At 50.5% G+C, this 24,126-nt stretch overlaps 2 protein-coding genes across 4 annotated transcripts; both read right to left on the reverse strand.

Moving 5' to 3' along the window:
- Nucleotides 1–12,078: 12,078 nt before the first annotated feature.
- LOC100836751 (fasciclin-like arabinogalactan protein 4) lies at nt 12,079–13,928 on the reverse strand. Its single transcript, XM_003566135.4, has one exon. The coding sequence runs from the start codon at nt 13,905–13,907 to the stop codon at nt 12,318–12,320; it is 1,590 nt and encodes a 529-aa protein (XP_003566183.2). The 5' UTR covers nt 13,908–13,928; the 3' UTR covers nt 12,079–12,317.
- A 680-nt stretch (nt 13,929–14,608) lies between these two features.
- On the reverse strand, nt 14,609–21,791 carry LOC100841835 (protein ESMERALDA 1). Of its 3 annotated transcripts, none has more exons than XM_024460290.1 (12): nt 21,105–21,791; nt 20,371–20,440; nt 19,574–19,641; nt 19,348–19,436; nt 18,528–18,725; nt 17,493–17,688; nt 17,225–17,392; nt 16,879–17,046; nt 16,609–16,799; nt 15,663–16,518; nt 15,374–15,520; nt 14,609–14,824 (listed from the first exon to the last, which is right to left on the reverse strand). In XM_024460290.1, exons 1-10 carry the CDS (start codon nt 21,495–21,497, stop codon nt 16,332–16,334), a joined length of 1,728 nt encoding a protein of 575 aa, XP_024316058.1. In that variant the 5' UTR covers nt 21,498–21,791; the 3' UTR covers nt 14,609–14,824; nt 15,374–15,520; nt 15,663–16,331. The 3 variants fall into 3 exon arrangements, with proteins under 3 accessions (XP_024316058.1, XP_024316057.1, XP_003568305.1); XM_024460289.1 differs by having other exon boundaries at nt 17,493–17,697; nt 21,105–21,787; XM_003568257.4 differs by having other exon boundaries at nt 15,663–16,494; nt 17,493–17,697; nt 21,105–21,783.
- Nucleotides 21,792–24,126: the final 2,335 nt, after the last annotated feature.

Consider the following 24,126-nt stretch of genomic DNA (forward strand, 5'->3'; position numbering starts at 1 on the left):
GACATTGAGAAGATCCTGCCTCCGTCGCCTCACGAGCGTGCGGTTTTCACTCAGAGGACCGGGCTTCAGCTTGTGGTGGATACCTCCTCGGAAGCCAGCGGCACGGGTGTTCCGGTGTTCTCTTTGACTCGTGAGCCTGTGGAGGAGGAGCTTCCCGTCACCGGTGAGTGCACGCATGTTGAGCGTTTTAATTCCCTTTCAGGAATGTTCTCACGGGGTTTTCTTGTCTTGTTTCAGGTACGGAGCCTGCGGCGCCTGATGCTCCCGGGGCCGAGCCCCCAATTCTGGAGGAGGGAGAAGCGCTTCCGAGGACCGAGGGAGGAGCGAGAGATCCGCTCGAGGCATTGGAGCTTGCGAGTCTGCTTTCCTCGTCTCCCTTCTTGCTAGGTCCATTTTGCCGGCCCGCGCTCACGATTCTTCTTCCTTTGCCAGGTGAGAGGCTTGGTCGAGGCCGTGGGCACTCTTCCCGCTCTCAAGGCTTAGGTTGGGGTGCTTTCGGTGGCCTTGGATGCCGAGACCTCGAAGGCTACCCTTGCCCTGAGTGAGTTGGCTTCGGAGCAGGCGCGACGGGAGGCCGTCGAGACTGAGCTTTCTCGGGTGTCGGCGGAGCTTGCGGCCATGGAGGCGAGGGCTCGCCTTGCCGAGGAGGGCTAGAAGGATGCGATTGCGAAGACCCGTCATGCCGAGGAGGACTTGGTGGTGGCCAGCCTCAACGTGGAGCACGCCCGAGCGGAGGTCGCCTTTCTCAAGGCGGAGTCGGAGGATGCCGGGTTCGGACCGGTGTTCGCCCCTCGTGCTCGTGCCCCTTCGGATAGCCGCCCGGAGGTGGTCTCGCTCCTGCTTGCCCAGGCTTCGGAGATTCGAGAGATGATACTCTGTTTGAAGGGCTCCCCTCAGCCAGATCTTCCCCTGTGTCGCGCGACCGATGAGGCGAGTAGGGTGCTCACTTCACAGGTGGAGCTTCTTGAGCCCGCGTGAAGAGGTGCCTTCTGAGTACGGGTGCTCGACTTGTTTCGTCGACAGTCGTGGCTGTCCTGGACGGCGGTGCCGGGACGAGCGGTCTTGAGGGTGAGATGACTCACGGGGCGAAGAAGTTTCTGGCGGACTAGGGAGCTCCTCTTCGCACTCTGGCCCGACGCTTTGTGCGTTGCCTTGAGCCTGCTCTTCAGGAGAGCGATGGTGGGCCTTGAGTCTTGTTGCCTTTTGAGTCGACAAGGTACCCCAGCTGCTTACTTATGCGATGTTGCATATCCACTTATGACATAGCCTCATGACTTGCATGTTCTAGGCTTAGACATAGAGGTTGTAAGGCAGACTTTTTGATGTGCTTTATGCTTTGCTATGTAGTCAACATTGTCGGGAATGTCAACTTAGCTCGGCATGTATTTTCTTATGTTTTTGCCATGTGGTCAACATTATCGGAAATGTTAACTTGGCTCAACATGTGTTCTTTGAAATACTCTATTTCCTTCTTAGCGAAGTACTTTATTTCCTTAGTTTATACAGCTCGCGATCGTTCGCTATGATCACACTTTTGCGTAATCAATTGCTGTCGCCGTTGGGATACGACTTGGCTTTGGTGCCTTAGGTCATGGTTACGAGCCATGGATCCTAGTACCCTGGTGGGGGTCGCTATCGATATGCCGGTAGTGATCCGGATAGTTCGACCTGCCGTTCGGGGAAATTCATGTGGAATTCCTCCTCTTCGAACTTCAGGAAGCTATGCTTTCCCGCGATTATTATGGAGCCTTAATTCGGTTACTATCATCCAGGCCCGTGCATGACGTCTCGCACGCAGGTAGCACGGTTCTCCAAGGTAAGTAAGCTCATGCATAACTCGCTTATTTACGGTTCTCCTTAAATGCGTTTTAAGGAGCTTCCGGCCCTCGGGGGACTTGGTTCTACTTGGCGGATGGCCTCGAGGCGTGCTAAGATCCACCAAGGAACGGGTCGCTGGTGGCGACTTATGTCCGGAGACATTTTTAGGTGATGCCTGAGCTAACGTAGGTCCTTTGGCGTCCCTCGGTGAGCGGCACTAGGGCAGCAACTCGGTTTTGGGGATCGTCCCTTCGTGACATTGCTGTTCGGCGGGGTTCCCTTTACGACGGTGGGTCGTACGAGTGTCTCGTGTCACTCTTTATCAAGGACTCATTTTTATTGATCCCTCGCTTGCTTGTCTTAAGGTATGGCCCGATGGGCACTTACAAGCCTTATATAGACGTGGCCTCATTGGCGCTTAACGATCCTCCGAAGTTTCGTAGGGAAGTGGCCGGTTGGGCACTGATAGTCTTCTTTCGGGAGTGGCGAGGGTCGTCCTTGAGATTCATCCTTAGGCGTAGAAACGCCGGAGTTTGTCGCCGTTCCAGGCATGGACGACGTTTTTCCCTTCCATGTTCTCGAGGTGGTATGCACCATTTCCCAACACCGTGGCGATGCGGTACGGTCCTTCCCATTTAGGGTCGAGTTTGCGCTGGAGTTTTGGGTCGACGTTCTTTTTCAGCACGAGGTCTCCTTGGGAGAAAGCTCGTTCCTGCACCCTCGTGTTGTAGAAGCGTGCGGCGCTCAGATCATAGACGGCGTGCCTCATGAGGGCTTTGTCACGAGCTTCTTCCACAAGATCGACGGCCGTCTTGTGATGCTCTTCATTTTCGATGAAGGCGAGTGGAGTAGCTTCTTGGAGTCTTTCGACCCGAGGTGAACGGAATTCTACCTCGGCGAGAAGAATTACTTCGGCGCCATACACCAAAGAGAATGTTGTTCGGCCCGTGCAATGGCTTACAGAGGTGCGTAGGCCCCAAACCACGCTGGCGAGTTCGTCCCCCCATGCTCCTCTTGCCTTGCTGGCCGTGTGTTCTATCCTTCGGCGGAGTCCTTGGAGGATTAGTTCATTGGCTCTCTCGCATGCGCCGTTGCTCTTGTGGTAGGCCACGGATGCGAAGTGCAACTTGATCTTGAGTCATTCGTAGAATTTAATGAATTCTGCACAGTCGAACTGTTTGCCGTTGTCCACGGTTAGTTCTCGTGGGACACCATATCGACATATGATGTTTTCCCAGAAAAAATTGTGGATGGCCTGTGACGTGATCTTGCCGAGTGGCGCAGCGTCTATCTATTTGGAGAAGTAATCAATCGTCTCCACGAGGTATTTGCAGCCCCCGATGCATGCGGGGAAAGGCCCGAGAAGGGCCATTCCCCAGCGTGCAAATGGCCAAGTTATTGGAATATTCTGCAGGGTCGTCACCGGTGCATGGATTGACTTAGCCATTTTTTGGCAAGCTTCACATCTTCGCAATATCGCGATTGCGTCTTGCATCATGGTGGGCCTTCGCCGCGGTGGCTCTTGGCGCAAGATGATGGCCGCATACTCCGGAGTGGATCTCCTGGATGAGCTCAGCCCCCTTGTCGGGGGTTATGCACTTGAGTAGCATGGCCGCACCCTTCTTGTAAAGGATGCCATCGAGGAGAACGTACATTTTTGCTTTTGCAAGCAAAGTTTTGGCGCTCGGGCCTTCCGCCTCCTCATCCACTTCTCCTTTCAGGGCGCGGATAATTGGCGTCATCCAAGAGGGTGGATTGTCGATAACCATGCTGGTCTTTGAAGTTTCGTCGGAGTCATCGGCTTGTTCTCCTATGGATAGGGCACGGATCACCTCGAAGAATGCGCCGAGTGGCAGAGGTTCCTTGGAACCGGCCGTTCGGGCCAATCTGTCGGCGAGGTGATTTTCTCCTCGTGAGTCTCCAAGTCCACGCCGTCCTGCTGGAGGCGTGTCCTGTCCCTGAGACCCGTGTACATCCACGCGGGCCGGGAGCGCAGTTGCAGCGGAGCTATGCGCCGGTGGACGAAGGTGCGTGCCACATCCACGTCGGTGAGCCCTGCTAGCCGCAGCGCCTTGATCTTCTCCACAATAGGGAGGAGGTCGGCGTCGCGGTGGTACCTGTCCTGCCAGCCGTTTTGGGGTGCGGCAGCTCCGTGGGCGGCTGGATGAACTCTTGGGGGTCATCCACTCGGACCCAACACCAATCGCTCCGCCACTCCTTTTCGATCTTCTTCCCCGACCGGACGATGAACTCGGACTTCAGCTGGTCGCGGGCGCGGAACACCACCCCCGACGACTTCGCCTTCGCGTTGTTAATGCGGGGGTAGAAGTAGTGGCGGAAGAGCCCCACCGACGGCATCACCCCCACAAATGTCTCGCAGAGGAACTAGAAGGTGGCGAGGAGGAACAGCGACGTGGGATGGAGCTGTGCCACCCGCAGCTGGTAAGACTCCATCAGCGCGTGGAGGAACAGCGAGAAGGGCGGCACCAGGCCGGTGAGGAGGAAGCGCGTGAATACCCGGAAGTCGTTATCCTGGTGCTCGACGCCCGTCGGGAAGATCAGGTCTCCCCGTGCTCGTTGAAGTTGGAGGCGACGGCATGCCGGACCTTCTCCAGCGCCTCGCTATTGTACCCCGGGCGGTAGAAGGCGAGCGTGGCCCGCATCTTCTGCTTCTTCTGGTCCTTGGCGGTGGCTGCCTTGGTTGCCGCCTCGCTCTTGCCGGTCGCGGCTTTCTTTGAGACTTGGACCTCCTTCCCCTTTTTGGTGGTGGGGAGCGCCATGGGGAGCGAAGGCGAAAGCTAGCAGGAGCGCTGGGATGCGAGATGCGGAAGGGGATGAAGACGAAGGCTATGGGGGCAGAGTGTTTTTCCCTTTTTGTCAACAGTAAGCGCCTTATAACACCCGGCCGTTTGGTAACGGCCGGTTCCGTACCCTACGGATGCGCGGGGATAACTCCTAATCATTAGGAGTAATGCGCGGAGTGGCCTTAACTTCCCTATTTAGGGAGGGAGTTAGGGCGGAAATCACGCGCCCACTACTCCGTCTGTAACGGCGCCGTACACGGGGCAGCGAAGGGACGCGGGCCCGCGGCAAATCGGGGCCCACACGTCGGTTGAGGGCGTAGCCCGGCAACCGACCTGGGGAAGACTCATCCGGGAACAGGTGATGCCGGCCCACGCCCGGGGGCTACTGTCGCACCAGTGGCACCCGGGGTACCACCGCTGCGCGACGCGTGGGCCCCGTCCCCGAGTTCCCGGGAAGGTTCCATCCCGGGCAGCGGCTACGAGTAGCCCGAAAGGTCTAGCGGGGCTTCGGGGAATATTCCCGCCTGGGCACCTCCCGGGAAGCCGCTTCCCGAGGGGAGGTTCCCGGGTGTGTTGGGCCCGGGCGCTTCCCGGGGAGCGACTTGCCGGGACGGGGGGTTCCTGGGTGCATGCCCCCGCCTCAAGGGTGGGGCCGAGTTAGCAGATCAACAGCGCCACGCGGGCGCGTGGCGGGCGTGGGGTGCGCGGCCCTACCGGGGCAAGGAGTAAGGCGCACGGCTCATTAAATGAGCTGATAGGAGGGGCGTTACCCGTCCAAGTCAAGCAAACAGTGGCTGTCCAATCCTACTCTAGGGTTTTAGACCCCTAGCGGCGGAGGTGGCGTCCATGCGCGCCACCAGCTCACCGGGGGGGAGTTGTATGCCTCCCCGCTCGACACTTGTGGCCCATGCACCGTGGCACCTGTGGCATCCCCTTGAGTCTAAAAGGAGGACCCCCGTCAGCGGTAAAAGGGGTTCAAGTTCTGCTCGGTTCGGGTTTGGCTGGGTCTTGGTTCAAGTTCCGGTTAGAGGTTCGGAGGCCTCGGGCTCCAAGCTTTCAAGGGTTGGTTCAGGGTAGCAAGTAGCGTTTGCAAAGGGAGAGAGAGAGCCCAAGGACCTTCCCCCGGCAAGGTGTAAACACTTGATCCATAATCAATACTAGCTCAGACAAGCAGAACGTAGGGTTTTACACCTCCGGGTGGCCCGAACCTGGGTAAAAACGTGCGTGCATGTGTTCTTTGATTAGCGTGCACCTCTAGCACATCATTTTGCCGGCCCCGCAAGGCCCATCGGCCGTGCAGACGATCGTCGGGGCGAACCCCGACGCCCCTACCGAACCTAAAAGGGGGCCGTGACCGCACGCCCCCGGTGTTGGAGCACCGTGCGACGACAATCCCCGAAGGTTGTGAGGAGCTCAATTTGGCCGTTTGGCTAGATGGACTTGCCTGGGACGAAGCCGGTTAGGGGGTAACGCGAGGTTGCAAGTAACCGTTCTTGTATCCTCCTTGCGGCTCCATCAGCTTCTTTAGCGTGCTCAGGTAGAAGATGTCGGTGGAGCTTCTGCCATCCACAATTATTTTATTGAGCTCGCAATTTGAGACGATGGCCGTTACGAAGAAGGCGTCGTCGTGTGAGAAGCGTATCCCCTTAGCGTCTTCTTCGGTGAAGGAAATGGGTACACTTGCCCACTTGGGTGGTGGTGTTGGAGTGATGGTTCCAACGACATTGACTTCGCGCGCATACTCCTTGCGCTGCCTCTTTGACCCTCGGCCTGTGGTGGAGCCCCCGAGTATCACCCCGACATGGTGAGCAGGTTCTTGAAACGGGAGGTTTTCTTCCTTGGGCGCAGGGTCGGCAAAGATGACGTTGGCGGGCGCGGGGCCTCGGGCGCCTTCTCGTCTTTGCGTCGGGCCTACATTCGTGCTTGGAACTCTTCGTGAGTTGCGATGAGGGTATTGCACTCTTCGGTGTTGTGGCTTGCCGAGTTGTGTATGAGGCATCTCCCGGCGGCTCCCTCGGCGGGTCGAGGAGGTTTCTTGGGCTGCCAAGTCTTTTGGGACGAGTTTTGCCCTTCGACGGCGAAGATCTTTCGAGCTTGATCGCCGGGCGCCTTGTTCCCTCACCTCCTCTTCCTCTTGGAAGATGGTGCGGATGCCTGGGGCTGATCCGATGCAGGAGTCCCTTCAGGCATGCCGCGTGGCGTGTCCTTCTTGGCGATGTCTCCATCTTCGCCCTGAGCGTATTTTTGCAAGATCCGGTAGAACTCTTCAGTCGTCTTTGGCGGGTTTCGACTTAGAGCGTGATTCACTTCTCCTTGTAGAAGGCCTTGCATGCAAGCGTCGATCACGGTCGTCGACGGTGGGTTGGCGATTTGGCTTCGAACCTTCGCAAAGCGATGGAAGAAGTTTCGGAGAGACTCTCCCGGCCTTTGTTTCACGGCGTAAAGCTCGTGAGCTTGCACGGGTTCTTTGAAATTTCCCTGGAAGTTGGCGATGAAGACCTCCTGGAGGCGCTCCAACGAATGCACGGAATTTTTCCGCAGGTTATAAAACCTGGTTTGCACCATCCCGGTGAGCGCGAGCGGGAAAAGGTTGCACATCTCGGTGGGGCCTCCACCCGCCGCTCGTATGGCGGTGGGGTAAACGTCCAGGAATTGAAGAGGGTTGGACTCTCCGTCGTATGGCCGTATTGTCGGCGGCTTGAACCTTGGCGGGAAAGCCGCGTCTTGGATCTCCCGCGTGAGCAGGTTACAAGACGGTCGGCCCTTCTGGTTTTTCCGGCGACGAGATCCTCCTTCGTTGGGGTCGCTCTCGTCGCTAGATGGGTCACTTGTAGAGGGATCTCGGCGTCTTCTCTGAGGGTCGGAGCGTCGGTGAGGATTTCTTTCACCCCCGGCAAGGGCTCCGGACTCCGCCACTTGCTCGTTTCCGTGTACGTTGGGATCTCGTTCTCCGCGGGGCACACCTTGAGGCAACTAGATAACAAGAATGTAAAGGGTAAGAATGGATACCACACGAGAGACGAAGATTTCACCGGAGTTCCACCGATTGGGGTAGGTGTACGTCTCCGTTTGGAGGAGTGCTCTACCACAAAGGTAGAGACGCCACAAAGGCTCACTCTATTCTCCTCTCACGGCACCACAAAGGTGAGTGAGCTCCACTAATGGCTTCTTTGAAGGCGAAGACCAAACTTTTACAAACTTGACCGGGGCTAGCTCCACAATTCAATTGGAGGCTCTCAAAAGTCAATATGAGATCGATCAAATGAAAGCGGTTCCATATGCTTCGGCCGTTGGAAGCCTACAGTATGCACAAGTGTGCACTCGCCCTGACTTAGCTTTTATCACCGGGGTACTCGGTAGATATCAAGAAAATCCAGGCATAGAGCACGGAAAATGGTAAAGAAAGCATTGCGTTACGCACAAGGCACAAAAGACATCATGCTAACATATAGAAGATCTGATTCCCTGGAGATAAAAGGGACTCCCTCTTAATAGTACGGAGTTCCTACGACTCAATAACTGAAAAAGCCGCTAAAACTCCACTACTCTTCGTTTTCCAACTTGAGGGCATCAAATCGTCTTGCGCCATTTGATATCAAATCTGAAATACTTAACGCACGATTAGTCCACAACACAACGTTGTCATCACCACCAAAATTAACTAGGAGAGAAATGCTCTTTCAACGCGCAAGGCACAAAAGACCTCATGCTAACATATAGAAGATCTGATTCCCAAGAGATAAAAGGGTATTCGGATGTAGATTTTGCGGGAGACAGAGATGATAGAAAATCCACGTCTGGATATGTATTCACTCTCGCATGCGGGGCTATTTCGTGGAGAAGCTCCAAACAGTCAATAGTTGCATCATCCATGATGTATGCATAATTTATAGCGTGTTATGAGGCCACGGGGCAGATGATATGGTTAAAGAAATTTATACCCGACTTGAAAATAGTGGATTGTATCGACAAACCACTAAAGATGTACTGCGATAATCAGCCCGCAGTGTTCTATACTCACAACAACAAGTCGAGTAATGCTACCAAACCAATAGAGATAAAGTATTATATTGTGAAAAATAAAATCCAGGATCACACTATAAGTCTCGAGCATATAAAGACAAAGGATATGCTTGCGGGTCCGCTTACGAAAGGCCTACCACCTAGTGTGTTCAAAGAACACTTAGCCGGCTTGGGTTTAAGGGAAAGCCTATGATTCCTGGATAAAGAATGGCCTGAAAAGAAACAGAATTTGTTTCAACACAGAAAGGTATGTTGTAGCTGTCTGATTCTATCGGCAATTGAGCTGAGACGATGAAACATGCTTTACGTACTAATCGGTGGTGCAACGAGTAAAGCAAAAGGTATACAGTTAAAAGAAAGTTGAGATCAAGGGGGTAGAATGTTAGAGGGATCTCCCAACCGTGTGGGCCCAACGACCCATCGGGCCTAGATCTGACTCGCCCTGATCGGGGGCGCCCAACCCAATATGGTTGGCGGACCCCTATCGCGCTGCGCTATATAAAGAGGTGGGGGGCCGGGGCACGCACTACGAGGTTCCTCTGCGTCGCCGCCACCCCACCGACACACCTAACCCGATCTAGAGGAAAGGCGCAGACAGCGACGGGAAGCCCCGCCACTGCTTCACCCAACGCCGGCCATCGATCTCCCTCGCCGTCACTCAACGTCGTCGACATGGCCGCGTCGTCGAGCTCGTCGTCACAGGGAGAAGGTACTCCTCCTCCCTTCCTCTCTGTCTCTCTCGATCCCCAATCCCGAACCAAGGTTCATGACAGAAACCTAAACTACCGGATAGATCTACTCCTAGATGATCCTAGGGTGTCAACACTTTTGACTAAAGGGAGTCTAATTAGATGAGTCGGGGCGCTCATTTCCCCCCTCCTCTGCTCCTCCTCTCCCCCACCTTGCTACAGTTCCGAGCGCTTCTGCTACCCCCGACTCCTCTCCTCCTTCTCTTCGGCGGCCTTGCCGGCCGGAGAGGAGGGGGAGAGGAAGTCCGGTCCTTTGTATATTTCTGTTTAGTTGTTGCCTTAGGGGCTTTTGCCAGGAGCCTAACGTTGGTGGCTTCGGATCCCCACCGACGCGCTTTGCCTTGGTTTGTCCTCGTCGTCTTCTCTGGTCTTCTGGTCACTGACGCCGGCGAGATTTACCGGGTCGGTCGCTTCGCCAATAAAAGATCTGTGGTGAATCTTCTTCTTCAGGTCAGTGCTTCCTCCTTCCCTCCGGCGTCTGCCCATGCTGGGTCTTGGGCTGAAGTTAGAGGAGGAGTTATGTTCTTGAAGACGGTGGATCTTGCCTTCCCTTCGGTCAATAAACTTGTTGGAACTCTGATTTGTGGCAATTTGTCCCGTCCTGGGCGTCGTGGTGGCGCTGTATGGGCCGAGTTGCTTGGATCTGGAGCTCCATGGGAAGTTGGTGAAGCTGCTTCTCTGATTCGTCGTCGGAGCCCATTCCCAGCGATGTTTAGGTGGCTGTTGCTGTCCCGTCGCTGCATCTATTGGCCGTTTAAGCGGCTGCTCCATGAGTTGGTGCTGACCGATGTCAGGCATTGCAACTCTCTCTTCTTCCCGACTGCTATGCCTAAAGGGAGATCACCTGCCTCCGGTATGGCGCCTCAAGCCTGCTTCATCCCAAGTGGTGTCGTCCCCGGCGATGAAGTGGGTTGCCATGCCCAGAGGTCTCAGAGCACGAACGGTGGAGAAGGATCGGATTGTAATCTAAATCTTTCTCTGTGGGTCCTTTTTGTAAAAAGGGAGGACTACGTTGTAATTTTTGTTTATCTTGAGGTCCTCTCTGAAAATTGTAATCACACCGCTTCAATGGAGTAATGCAGTTCCCGGGTCCTTCATGACCCTTCCCTTTCAAAAAAAATAAAATAAAAATTAGATGAGTCGGTGCAACTGTCTGGGATGGCTGGGCGTTGGCTCCGCCCATGATCCAACGTCATCTGTCATCTGTTATAGGTCCAGGACCAGCAGAAACTTACCGTTCAGCTCCAACATAACACATTTCAACAGTCGCAAAATGGAGTATTTGAGATTCTTTAGACACACCTGTCCGGTCTGGTCAACTGTACTCCACACTACAGCCTCATTCAGTGGCCATGTTGACGAGCCACAAGTCAAACAAACGGCAGAGATGCAGCCTCATTTAGTGGCCGCGTAGACGAGCCAGAAGTCAAACAAAAGGCTCAGACCAACGGCGCGCGATGGTCAGATCAGCCGTCTGTAACGCCGTGCTACTACCCTACCCCTTGTGAACTCCGTTACCACAGTCTCGACGATCTGGTCTGGTCATCATCACCCGAGACCCGACCCCCCCAATGAAGCAAAGCACATTTGCGCTGGCACATGGGCGGGACACGGGGCCCAATTAGACAACACAACACGGCCCGGCCACGACGGTCCTTTAGCAAAACCACAAACAAAACGGATGGACCCAGAGACCACTAGGCCTAGTAACTCCACTCTGAGGTCTGAGCCAAGAAGCATCTCGTTGCTTCTCCACGGATGACTCGACCCGGTGCTGCTGCCCTTTTTGCGTAAACCAGATCAAGGGATCGATCCAGTTGGTGGACGTTGTTGGGCACTCTCCCTCGTTCCCGTGGACACCACCAGAAAATATCCAGTGTCTCGCGCGCTTGGACACCACCATCTATGATCTAATCCATCTCGCCTTTATCCGGCCCCTTGTTCTGCATCTCTCGCTTGCTGATGATGTTAAGGGCGGATCGAGCCCTGCTGACTGTCGCTGGAGTCCAAGCGCGCGAGATCATCAACGGCAGAGGAGGCCCCGCCCCCTGTAGATGCCCATGTGAAACGTGAATGTGCGATGGGACTTTACTGTGGATGGAGGTCCCGGCCCGGGAGGATGAAGAGATGCGCGACAGATGCTGGCTAGTTCCACGCTTCACGTTTCGGCCTGGAATTCACACATTCGTTCGATGGCAGTAGCCAGCAGTGTTCTACTACCACGGTGGATGGCGAGAGGGCATTTTACACAGGGACGCCGGGAGACAAGAAGCGGACACACAAATGGCGGTGGAGAGTCGGGCGGCGACGCGAGCACTGGAAAAGGCGAGAGAGATCGATCGAATCTAACGGGGGGGCGCGCGCGCGCTGACGCCTGTGGGTGTGACGACGGACCCCGCCAGCTCATTCCCACCCCCACCTACCCTCGCCCTCCCCTCACCGCCCCGGTAAGCACACCCCGCTACACCACCTTCGCCTTTCTCCCCGTTCCCCTTCCGTTTACCCGGTGCAGAGAGATGGATGGACCGGAAGCATAGAGTTTTTGCCTTGCGTCCAGGAAGAACTCCAGCACCAAGTACGAACCAAAGATGTCCTTGTAATCCTTGGTCTCGCGTCGTGGTGCGTGATTCTTAAAAGGATGGCGCTATCATTTCCCCCTTTTTTTTTCAACATGACGCGAGCAGTAAAATGAATGCTGCTGCTTTGCAGCTCAAATCTTCACCTCTAGCTTCTCTTTCTCCCCCACCTTTCCAATTCCCACTGTATACAGTACAAAGATTTTTCTAGTAATAACAAAAGGAGAAACGAAACAAAAAACAAAACGCAAAGCAAAAAAAAAAAATTGAGCTCATCAAGGGACAGTAAAATGGACCGAGCTAAACCACCGCCGGATCTCAGGCCGGAGCAGCCAGCAGCAGCACGGCTAGAAACAACACAACAGCGCTATACACCACCAGCCAATCCTTGCTCTCCTCCCCATCGCCGACGACGGCAACGCCGTGAGGTTCCCGTTCCCGCCGCCGTCCCCGCCGCGCATTCCGGGCGGGGAAGACAGCTTGGTGGGCGGCGTCCGCGCGCTCTCGGGCGGCATCGATCCGGCGGCCGGCGGAGGGGGCGCGATGGCGGCCACGCCGGCAGCGACAATGTCGGCAGGGTCGGCGGTGCTTCTGGTGAACATCTCCTTGGGTAACAGCACCTTGGAGACGGCGAACACGGCGACGGGGTTCTGGTCGAACACGGTGCGGGTAATCGTCGCCTGGACGACGCCCGTGTCGATGGCTACGGAGCCATTAGCTCTGGTAATGTTGAGCGTGAAGCGCCCGGCCTGGCTGCTGAACTCGGTGGCCAGGGTGGGCTGCAGCGGGTTCACGATGGACTCCAGGGACCCCAGCGGGTAGTAGGAGTGGAGCACGTGGTAGCGGAGCACGACGGCCTTGCGTTCCGCCGGGAGGGACTGGAGGCGGTCCCCGGGCCCGGCGGGGAGGGACGCGAAGGCGTCGTCGGTGGGGACGAACACCGTGATCCCCGCCCCGCGCTCGTCGTCCTCGAACTCCTCCGCCACGCCCGAGGCTTCAAGCATCGACGCCGCCACGTTGAACCCCCTCGCGTCGGAGAGGATTCGCGTGATGTTGACGGCGGGCGCCGGGCGGGACTCGGAGGCTGATAGGGAGAACCCCGAGGGGACGATTAGGCCGGACACGGAGAGCACGCTCAGGTTGTAGGGGACGGCCGTGATGGAGCCGAGCACTGTCGCGTTGGATGCCGGGAACGGCGCGGGTGAGCGGACGACTGCGAGGGTTGAGCTTAAGGAAGAACCTCCCGCGGTGATGTTGACGGCGCCGAGGTCGGAGGAGGCGCGGCCGGTGGTCTGGAAGAGCGTGGTGACGAGCTTCCCGGAGGCAGGGAGGCGGCGAAGGTCGGCGGGGGCGAGGTACTCGAGGAGGACGTGGTAGCGGAGCACGTCGGCGAGGTCGGCGCCCGCGGCGGCGGCGAACGCCGAGGGCGACTGCGGGAGGTCGCGGTCCGGCACGGCCAGCAGCGTCAGCGAGGACCGCCCGGCCAGCTCCCGCCCCACGGGGCTGGACGCGAGCAGCCGCGCGAAGCCCGCGAGGTCCGGGAACGGCGCCAGCACCGCCGCCACGTCCACGGCGGCTGCCGGCTGCGGCGGGAGGAGCGCCGCTGCGGCCAGCACCACGAGGAGGATGGGAGGGATCTGTCCCCGCATCTCGCCGTGCCGCCGGGAGCACAGCGCTATTGCTAGTGCTGGAGTGAGGGAGTGGGGTGAGAGAGAGCTCGAGATGCGGTGAGGTGGTGAGACGAGCCACGAGCGGAATGAATATTTTTTCGTTCTGTCCTCACTCTTTTTTTTTTCTTCCCCGTAGGATACAAATCTCGATTTTTTGTTTATGGAGTAAACCTCTGGGGTTGGGTTGGGTTCAGTGCGAGCGAACTGCAAAATTTTTGTTCTGCTTCCTGCGCGTTGTGACTCGCGCTTTGTGGAAATTAATGGCATGGCCGCGTGGGCGGCTGGCCCAGCCCCAGGCATGGTGGACTGTATGTACAGTAGCAGCGGGGAGGAACTACGAATAGGAACTACCGGACTGGCCAAAGCTCCCATGCAGACACTCACGCGGTGGAGGCCGTGGCATCTCAAGTATTTGCACTCATTCGTCACCGCCTTCTCTCACTTGTCTCTTTTAGTTAATTAGACGAGATATAATTAAAAAAAATATTAAATAAAGAAGTGGACATATGTGTGACTGTGAAGGGGAGCATATATTTGTGGTGGCACCGTCTTCGGGAAAAAGTTGGTACGATAGTAGTGGGTCACCCCCAGGACAACAAGCAATGTTGGTCCAGCTGTCAGTTAGGCCTGCTGGTTGGGCCGGTTTTATTGCTCGCTTGATCTTGTAGTCTTGTGCTGTAATGGTAAGTCCAAAGGAAAAGCTTTGCTCAGATTGTTTTTGAAGAAAAGGCTAAGAATCTTTTGTGGGTCTGACTGTTGATTTAGATAACATGGAACAGTGGGAGTACTATACTTGGATAAAACCATGAAAGGGCTAGCTTTACCGTAAATCGAGTTGCCATAAAAGAGCCGGAAAAGGCACACAAAGCGAGTGTTGAACTCGTGATCACGTTACCCGGTCACCTTAATCAGATTATGGTGTGCCTTGTTTAGGAATGAATCAAGCGTGACGAAAAGACTGCTTCTCATTGGATCTCCATCAACACCCGAAACAGCCTATTTACCTTATCATGCCACTCAGACCGCCCAGTTTGGAATATTATGAACACGATACACAAGAACAAATATTCTGTGAAACAAACACGCCGACACAGGTACAAGAATGCATGTCTAGAATAGGCGATCGAACAGAGAAGAAGGAACAAAAGGCATTCAAGAACGGTCTGATATTCTTGCCTTAGATCCTGCGCGAATGAGAAAAATCAAGTTAGAATTGATGTGTTCCTGTTAAATCCAAGAAAAGAAGATACTATGCTACGTCGCTCCTAACTTCCTAAGCGGTGAAAATTCTTACGAATATGGGAATCCTACATTTTCCTTTGGAACTTCTTCTAACCAAAAGGGCCCTTACATCATAGTGAAAAAAGTTTTTACTTGACTGCTTTGTAAAGGCACGTTACTGTTTTGGCCAAATTGTTTTTGTTCTTTCAAGAGAATCAAGACTGGCTTCTGTAGTTTGCCTGCTGAGACAGTGTATCTTTGAGGGATGAAACGGGACAAGTGAGGAAAGGCAGGAGTATGAAGTAGTGGGCCAAGCTTTCCGCCATGATCACGAGGCCGGCGTAATCTACTGCTCCATATGGAATTTGCGAAGCCATATGTTTTATGTCGGGAGCTATGCGTCTTGCCCAACAATAGAAAACTGAAAAGATGGAACAAAGGAAAGCACTGCCCTGAATGACTAAACCTGCCGATTTCAAGAGAAAAAGCTATTCAGCTTGCTGTGAACTCACCTCATCATCCCTCTGCCAGGTCTTGTCGCTTAAGAGGAACGGGTATTCATCCTTCCCAGATTCCCAACCCCATCAACGGTCTTGCATGTGAGACGCCTTCAGAGATCAAAGCTTGCTGCTCACACTGACAGGTTTAAATGTTCGGGCCTACAACAGAATGGGTTACTCAGTATAGACAAACAAGATAGCGCTGATGTAAGAAGATAAAAAGGATAAACAGTGGTGTCCCCTATCAACAGAGATAGTACTGATGTAAAAAGATAAAAAAAAAGGATGAACAATGGTGTACCTTATCAGCAGACGAACAGACGACACACCAGTTGGTCGATACAGAGTATCGGAGTAACCTTCATAAGAATTCTTCAATCAGCAGGTAGGCAAGCGTATACTGCAAGAAGATATCTTGGCTCTGTATTGACAAGCGAGAATCAAGTAGCACCATACAATTTACGTTGTTGATATTAAAAATGGATAGGTGCCAGACGAAGTTACAACAGAGGGAAGACCAAGGTAAAGAATACAGAAAGAATTCCCACTTCTCGAGCAAGAGGAAAAATAATTAAGAGACAAATTTACAATGTTTGCCTCCCCCATCAAAATTTGTATATGATGACAAGTTGCTAATGAGCCATGTACAAGGTGTATTGTTAGCATCACAAACATACTCTGTCCACAACTGATAGGAGTCCTCTAGGTGTCAGAGTGAGATCTACTGCTAACTGTTAGATTAAATCAGTATTGTTAGCACACAATGGTCTAAGATGCAGAGAATTTGAGGTATCTTGACACAGGCTATACAAGGAAAAGAGCCGCCCTAGGGAGAAGATAAATTGATGTACAACCCCCTGGCAGGAAAGGTTGCAGGTGAAGTTGAAACACCACCTCATGGCACATGGAATGAACAAACTTTACTGTGCCAGAAAAGAACAGGTTAGTTTACGGAGATGCCAGTAGTATACTATCTAGGGTGTATGGGTTTCGAATGTGCTGTTCTGTTCAAGCGGCACATGCAGTCAGGACATGGAAAGGTGTATATGGATTCATTCGGTCTTTTTAGCTCAACTCCTTTGGCATCGCTGTGCGTTCTCATATTAAGCAAGTGTCGTTTCAGTGACTTCCATCTGCATAAAAATGAAAAAGGATGACTGTAGAGATGAAGAGGCGCCATAAATATGAGGTGCCTGCTTCGGATCTGAAGTGTCAAAATAATCTGAGTGTGAAATGTAATATCATACCCAATTCGTGGGTTATCAAAGAGTATGGCCAGCCTTCTCTTGTCTGGCTTAATTGTCTTCGAATGTCCACCATACAAGTATCTTCTGTGTCCCATAAGAAAATGAGGGAAGTTCCCACCTTGTGTGGTCACGAAAACTTCACTATAGGCACAAACACTATAGTCGATAGCAGCCATCCTTGAGGAGAAATTCTGGCAACAATTTGTCATTTTAGAACAATAACCATATGGAAATCCACAGCATATTTGTTTGTAGATGACTCTGCGATACCTCAAATGGAGCAAGTTCCTCATCTGATGCTAGCGTTTCTTTTGTCTGCAGAAGAGGAAACATTTCAAGAAGAGGCGCCATGGTTTTCTCCGATCTGTAAATCTTTCCAGACGCCAAAAAAATCGCGGTATTATTGCTGAAACCCATTCCACGAAGCATTAATCCAACCTGAAGGTAATGTATCATATACATGTAGATCGTCAAGATCCTAAATGGAATCTGTCTTACTGAACGAAAGAAATTGAACAGATCATGGACTACCAAAATGCGCTCAAGAAAAAACAACTCTAGAGTTTCACTAATAGCAATCAGAAGTTGCTCTAATATTAGATCCACGAGGACATACCTCCAGAGGTGTAAGTGGACATTTACCATTCATTCGTATAACTCCTGGTCTTATTACCCGTCCTCTCTTTGTAAACTTCCCTCTCCAACCTATTTCTCTGGCTGCATCCATTTCCTTCTTCTCCTCGTCACCACCATCATAGACACAACAAGAAAAGGCAACCATATCCTGCAAGAGAACAATTAGTGGATACCACCAATATTTCGTAGCACAGGAAAAGAGTGAATCCCTGGTTTCAAAAAAGAATATTCATAAAAAAAAATCAAACCTCCTCAAAACGGAGATGCACTGCGATATATTTCCCATTGCTTCCAACACTTTTTTCTTTCATGCGAGCAATTAAGGTCTCAGATAAAGTAGCAATCGGGTTCGAAAATTTTAAAGCTTCAAAATTCGCCAAGCATCTCAACCGTTGGACAACAGGTGGGGCATCGAATGAGAGTCGATTTGCAAAAGGAGAAATCCTGATGAATCTGTAGTTTAGAGAATAGCTTCAGAAAGAGCCGCATTATAATAAAGTAAGCATACTATCATAATTAGAATGCAACATATCAAGTGTAATCACCTCTTGAAGTGCAATGGTGCAATTAAACTTTGATTCAGGGGATCAAATCAACAGAAAATTCCGAATATTTTTATGATGTAGTCTATACAGTGGCCGAAACCCCTTCTACATAACCGCTTGAAAATTATATGTATTAGAAGAACAAAAAAAGAGAGAAATTCGATACGTGTAGTAACATTTGCCTTTTCCCTTTTCCTTTTGATTTTTCATTTCATATTTGGCAGAATGAATTTTACCTTGAAAATTTAAATGTGCAGTCAGTATGTTAGGCAGACCCTCTATACAATGAGGTAGCCGCCGTGATTAAATCAAACAAAAAATTAGAAAAGAAATAAATCTTTAATTTGCCCCAGCACATCCTATTGTTTTATTTGCACGCACCTCCACGGCGCCCAATCGCCAAGTTCATGACCCTAGCCTAATCCTGGCCCACCATCCCCTCTCTAAGAGATCAAGAGCTAGCAATATTTACCAAAGTTATAGATTTCCATGTGAGAACGACATCGAATTCCTTTCTAGCACACTAGCACTTCTGTGAGTGTTTATACCATAACTGAAGCTAGAAGCACTTGCAAAAGCTTAGTAGTTACATATTTACATTATACTGAAGCCAAGCCACTACCAAAAAACTAATACACTAGGAATAAACATATGCATATCAAACCATGATAAAGCCAAAGTAATTACACACAAGCAACTTTAATTTCAAAGACACAACTGAATCGGATTTTAACTCACCTTTCCTCAACCAACTTTGGAAGAACAACATCTTTGTAGTATTTAATAGGAGACCAAGCTTTTATCTTGAAATTGATTACGTTGCTTAGATTGTGACCGAAACGCTCCATTATATAGTCAGGTACCTTGTCAACTACGCGAACATCATTCTGTAGTCGTTTCACAAAATGTTCTTCATCATAAATGTCACTGAATTTGCTGTATCCAAAAGAAAACGTCAGCAATCATGTTTTTGTTACTTTAAGTCTGTAACTCTGCATACTGACAGGTGGTATTTTTTATTAGTATAAAAATGCTAACTCTAATAGATGTATACGAATGTGGTTGAAGGAACTGGAACTAATGGCAGAGGCATCCAACCAACAAGAGCGAATATATAAGATGTCCAACTATAGGCAAAGGGGTCCAAACATCAGGAATGTGTGCCAATTCATCTCTTAAATTATCTAATTAATCTTACTATTTTATGTTTCTCAGCAAGACACACCACCATCCCTTCAATGAATTCAAGTTACTCTATGATATGCAAACAAGGATAACAACTCACACCAGTTTTAGTCCTTTTCGTGAACCTACCAAAATTTTGGCCAAGGTTTTAGTTGCCAATGTTTGTCCAAAGACGGGCAAGAATTTGGCTACGAAACGGCCGAAGGGACATGTGCATGCCAAGAAAATAGGCAAACATCCAAACAAAGACCAATTGATTTAGCCACGAACCAAACACACTGTTATCTCTCAAAATATATTTCAGAACTAATGTCAAAGTGGACAATCAGTCAAAGAAACATTTGAGGATGGAGCGAGAGGGAAATTCGGAGACCTTGGATCCTTCCAAATGCTGTGAAAATGGAAATTCGGGATAACAAGAGTGGCATTTAGAAAACCAGCAATAGCAACTGCATTGCATATCTGAAAGCCAAGAAAAACAGAAGAAAGGGAAGCACACGTGAGTACCTCAAGTTACTAGGAAAGAATTATGCCATGAACAAATATAAATTGTCAAATATGAAGAGAAGCATCAGTAACCATTGAGGAAAGGCAACTACCGATGTTCTTTGTTGATTCAAACCCCCATTTGCCTCCACATATATATAGCCATTTGATTCAGGCAAACCTACACACGTAACAAAAAGGCTATTAGGCACTACTTTCGAAGTACTGTGTTTTGTAAATATGTCCATGTGGTATGAAAGTAATACAAGGAGAGAAAGGAATCATAATAAGCTGGGTATATTATAAAAGTGTTCCAACTACCAAGCAAGTTAAACTTAGTAAAATAGATATTAAAAGAAAAGCGTACAATGTTCATTGGATAACACAAAGGACCACGGTATCAGTTAGATGATCAACTTAATCTATATGATAATTTACCAGCTCATATATAAACCAGTGGCATTGTCATAAATTTCGCAATGGCGAAGTCAGAGTACCAGAATCAACTAGTGGCACTGTTATAAATTTCCTATATGTAGTAAAGCATACTTGGTCTCAACATGTTGTCATGCTGTGCTGGTAAGTTTTATTAGGAACTCACCACAGAGGAGCTGTGACTAGATAACAGAAGGAAACAAGATCTGTCGTAATATTGGCATTTGAGTAATACAGTAGTAAAAATGTAAGTCGGACTAACAAATTGTTAAGACATGACAGTTAACTTTCTGCATGACAACATACAAGAAAGCAAGTTTTCTACCATAGATCCGAACAAGTATAGTAGAGAGTAAAATACATAATAACAGAGAAATCAAGCAATCAAGAAATTAGGGCAATGGATAAGTGTTCACATCAGCTGTATCTTATTTAGTTTAGTCAGGACAAAAGAAGACAGGTATAGATGGCATACTTTTTGACATATTGTGTATGCAAGGTCGCCAGACACCACCTTTGTAAGTTTGTCTCCATACAGTTGCTAACTACAAAAATATGACAATGTGAGAGAAAGAAGCATGTATGCGGAATACCGTGCATTGTAAATAAGAAACGAGCAAGACAATTATGTGGATGAAGCAAGAGAGATAGCATAAAACAAATAAAGTAGTATTAACCACAATTGGTCTTCCTGTCGAACACCTTGTGGGCATTGACACTTGACAGGTTACATTACTAAAGGAAGTCAAGAGCAGATCAGTGACATCCCTCAAGCCTGCAGATGGCAAACCGAGACAACTTATCTAACTAAAACACTCCATGATCTTAGAAGGAGTGACTATATCATACGATGCTCCACAAACAGAATCAAGCTTCTGACAATGATGCGTCATTAATTGTTCTTGTCATCCCAGGAGGCCGCAAAAATGTAACTGAAGAACAAGTCAACAACCACTCCAGTGCCATTTCCGGCTATTTGAAGAAGACCAGAGCTCAACTCGAACTAATACACATCAGCTAGCAGTCACTTGCTAATACTCGCATGGTACACTATGTCTGCTCGATCAGAACATAAGAGAAAACTTCAACACGTGAACCAATCCAACATTACACTGGACAGTTGTTAGTAACAAAAATCCCCAAACATTGCGCCACATTGCAACTCGGGAATACAAATGCGACAAGGAACGGGCAAGTAAATCCACTGACCGCGTCGGTGTAGTTGTCGGCGTCCATCTCGGCGCGGAGGCGCGCGTACAGCTGAGGGCTGCGGTACACCGAGCCGGGCGCGGAGCGCGCGATGATCCGCGGCACGACGTCGAGCGGGAGGGAGCCCATATACAGCAGCATCGCCGCCACGTACAGCAGCGGCGCGAAGAGGAACACGGCCTGCCTCCGCAGCAGCGCGGCGAGCAGCGCCCACGCCGCCCTCTTGGCGGCGCCGGCCCACCCGACCCCAGCCGCCGCTTCGAGGGATCCCCTGGCCGAGCCCGCCTTGGACGGCGTCCGCCTCCCCCCGGCCCGCACCGGGGACGGGGGCGGGGGAGGCGACGGCGTGCCCGCGCCAAAGCTCCCCAGGCGGCTGTACACCTGGCCCTGCATCGGGGCCCTGGCTACCCCGATGCCTTCGCGAACAAAACTGCCCTGGACGGGAGCCTGGTCAGGACTCAGGAGCTAGGTTTAGGGCTTCCCCCGCCGCGCGCGATCGGCGCGCAATGGAGGCGAGGCGCTTAAACGCGAGGGAGAGTGGTGGCGGCGTGGGTGCGCGGGGTGTGGGCGGGGTGGTGCGCGGCACGTCGGCCGGCCTCGGTCGCTCACCCGACGGCGGGCACCGATGCGATGCGTGCGATACGATGGAGCCGTTCGTTCGTGCTCGCCACTTGCCAGAGTCAAAACGGAGCCCCAAAGGATGCAGAACAGAGGCAGCAGCGGCGACTTCGAAGCACATCCAACGGTAAGAAACGAGACCTCACCTGGGCATCTTCGGTTGAGTTCCCGAGGGGTCCAGGTGGCGTGAGGTGAGGTACGCTTGCTCCATTACGGAAAAGGGCCAGAAGAAAGCGACTGATAAGTCAAACAACGTACAGCGCGTTTCCGGCGCTTAAACTGGGCAGTTGAGGTGGTGCGAAACAGCGATGGGAGTGCTTCGATCGGGATAGCGATGGTTCCGTTGTGCTTGTGCGGGTGCCGGGTTGGGTAGGTTGGTGAAGGCATGATCGAGGGAACAGTGTGATTTGGCGGTGGAGGCATAAAAGTGGAACCGTGTGATTTGACTAGGCCTATGGATTTCTTTTTTCTGAATGATCTGGTCTTGTTGATTAATGAAATACACTAGAACAAACAACAAAGCCAAGATCACAAGAAGTTGTCGTCACTATGTTTGATGTCGCAGATGGTTATACATTTTCCCTATAAATTTGATTAAATTTTGGAAAATTTGATTGAAAACAAACTAAATTTCATTTAAGGACTCATGATCGGCGTGCATCTCCCAGCCCCGGCTTCCGTGGGACTTGAAACCAAACTATGCGATAGCAATGAATCATTAGATGCTTGTTGGCTTCCGGCTCCTGGTTAGACAACGGGCAGCTCAGCTGGAAAGGGAGGCCACGGCCACGATACACGCAGCAATCTGACGTCCAACACGTGCTCCACGATACGCGGCACACGGAGAACTTTATTTTCGAGTTTTCAACGGTGCCCAGAAACTCATCGGTGCTAGAGAGGCTAATGTGGATCTATGAAAAATTGGACAGCAAGACAAACGTGGAGAGTACTGCCGCGACGCTGTCCGAATTCAAGAGAACTCATCAAAATCCAGGGGATACCGCGACCACATGTTCCAAAATTGGGCGATCGTGTGGAGTGAGAAGTCGCTTTGAATATCCGTGATCCACATGTTGAAGACTTGAAGTCAGCGGTGATTTTACGGTTAATTATTTCGGCTTTTTGTCGAGAAGTCGTCTGTTTTTTGTTAGAGATCAGTGACGTGTTTACATCGGATCTTAATCCAACGATATCAAGTGGGAGAGGCGAGAGTGAGAATGACTTTCAGATCTTAATCCAATGGGTCAAATATGCCAACTGAGATTTAAGGATTTTTTCTTAGAAATCAGGTGACTGAGAAATAGTTACACCCTAATTATTTTTTATTTTTTCCCATGCAAGAATACATCAATCAATAATAAATCGGATTTGTGAGCTGGACTGCTGGAGTAGCAACTAGGCTGAAGGAAAGGATCGATGTTTGCTTCATATCTCAAGCTTTCTCGGACTCTCCTTGCAAACAGGGCAAGGTTGCTCCTGGTTGCATATATTTAAACGATGCTGCCACGCTGATATACTAAGCGTGCTCCTATTGCGAATGACAACACTGCGGTACAACTACTGCATAATTTGGGCATTGGCTCAAAGTTAATTGCCGCTTCTTTGATTCTTGGGATTTTTAAAAGGCATTTTATCAGATAAAAATCACTTTACAATTTTTTTTCCATAAAATTAAAATAAATATTTAAACATTCTAAAGAAAAGCACATGTTGAAATATGCGTGTGAAGTTTCAAGTTCAAACTCAATTACGTTTGGAATTATACGATGCATTTTTATATTTGCTTTTGATAATTTCCTCCAAATGCAACTGTGTTTTGACTTGAAATTTTGCATATTTGTAGAACAACACTTCTTTAACACATGTTCCTTTTTTAGAATTGCTTATTACTTCTACATATGCTATGTATTGTTGCATCACAAGGACGATTTTTACATGATTTTTTGCTTTCTTAAAATGTTTTCACAGCAAAAAAAAAATGTGTCACATGGGTCACAGAATTTATAATACATAAATACTACTCTCTCCAATTCATAAAAAGTGCCGCCCATTTGTTTATGTAATACTAGATGTTTTCTTGCACAAAAGTTGGATAGTCGTTGCACTGCATAAACTTTTCTAATGTAGATATTTATCGTAGTTATTGCAGGCATTAAATATTTTTAAATTTAATGAGGTTGAACTTGATTGCACATTTCTAAGTAACAGAATCAAACAGGATAGTCATATAATGACATGTAGTAGTTATAGTATAAGTAAATGTGTTTTTGAATCCAAAGCGAAAGCCCGTCTAGCTCAGTTGGTAGAGCGCAAGGCTCTTAACCTTGTGGTCGCCACGCTGGGCGATAGCTTAAATTTGCTACTCCATTGAGATCCGGCACTCGTCCGTCGTATGGAATTCTTT

The sequence above is a fragment of the Brachypodium distachyon genome, chromosome 2 (genome assembly GCF_000005505.3).
Source record: "Brachypodium distachyon strain Bd21 chromosome 2, Brachypodium_distachyon_v3.0, whole genome shotgun sequence".
Taxonomy (NCBI): Eukaryota; Viridiplantae; Streptophyta; class Magnoliopsida; order Poales; family Poaceae; genus Brachypodium; species Brachypodium distachyon.

Coding starts and splice junctions, on each gene's coding strand:
- LOC100836751 (XM_003566135.4), bottom strand. CDS start 13,907: ATGCCATTAATTTCCACAAAGCGCGAGTCACAACGCGCAGGAAGCAGA.
- LOC100841835 (XM_024460289.1), bottom strand. CDS start 21,497: ATGCAGGGCCAGGTGTACAGCCGCCTGGGGAGCTTTGGCGCGGGCACG. Junction 19,437..19,573: donor TGAATCAACAAAGAACATCG/GTAGTTGCCTTT, acceptor CTTGGCTTTCAG/ATATGCAATGCAGTTGCTAT. Junction 16,519..16,608: donor TTTGATAACCCACGAATTGG/GTATGATATTAC, acceptor TCATCTCTACAG/TCATCCTTTTTCATTTTTAT.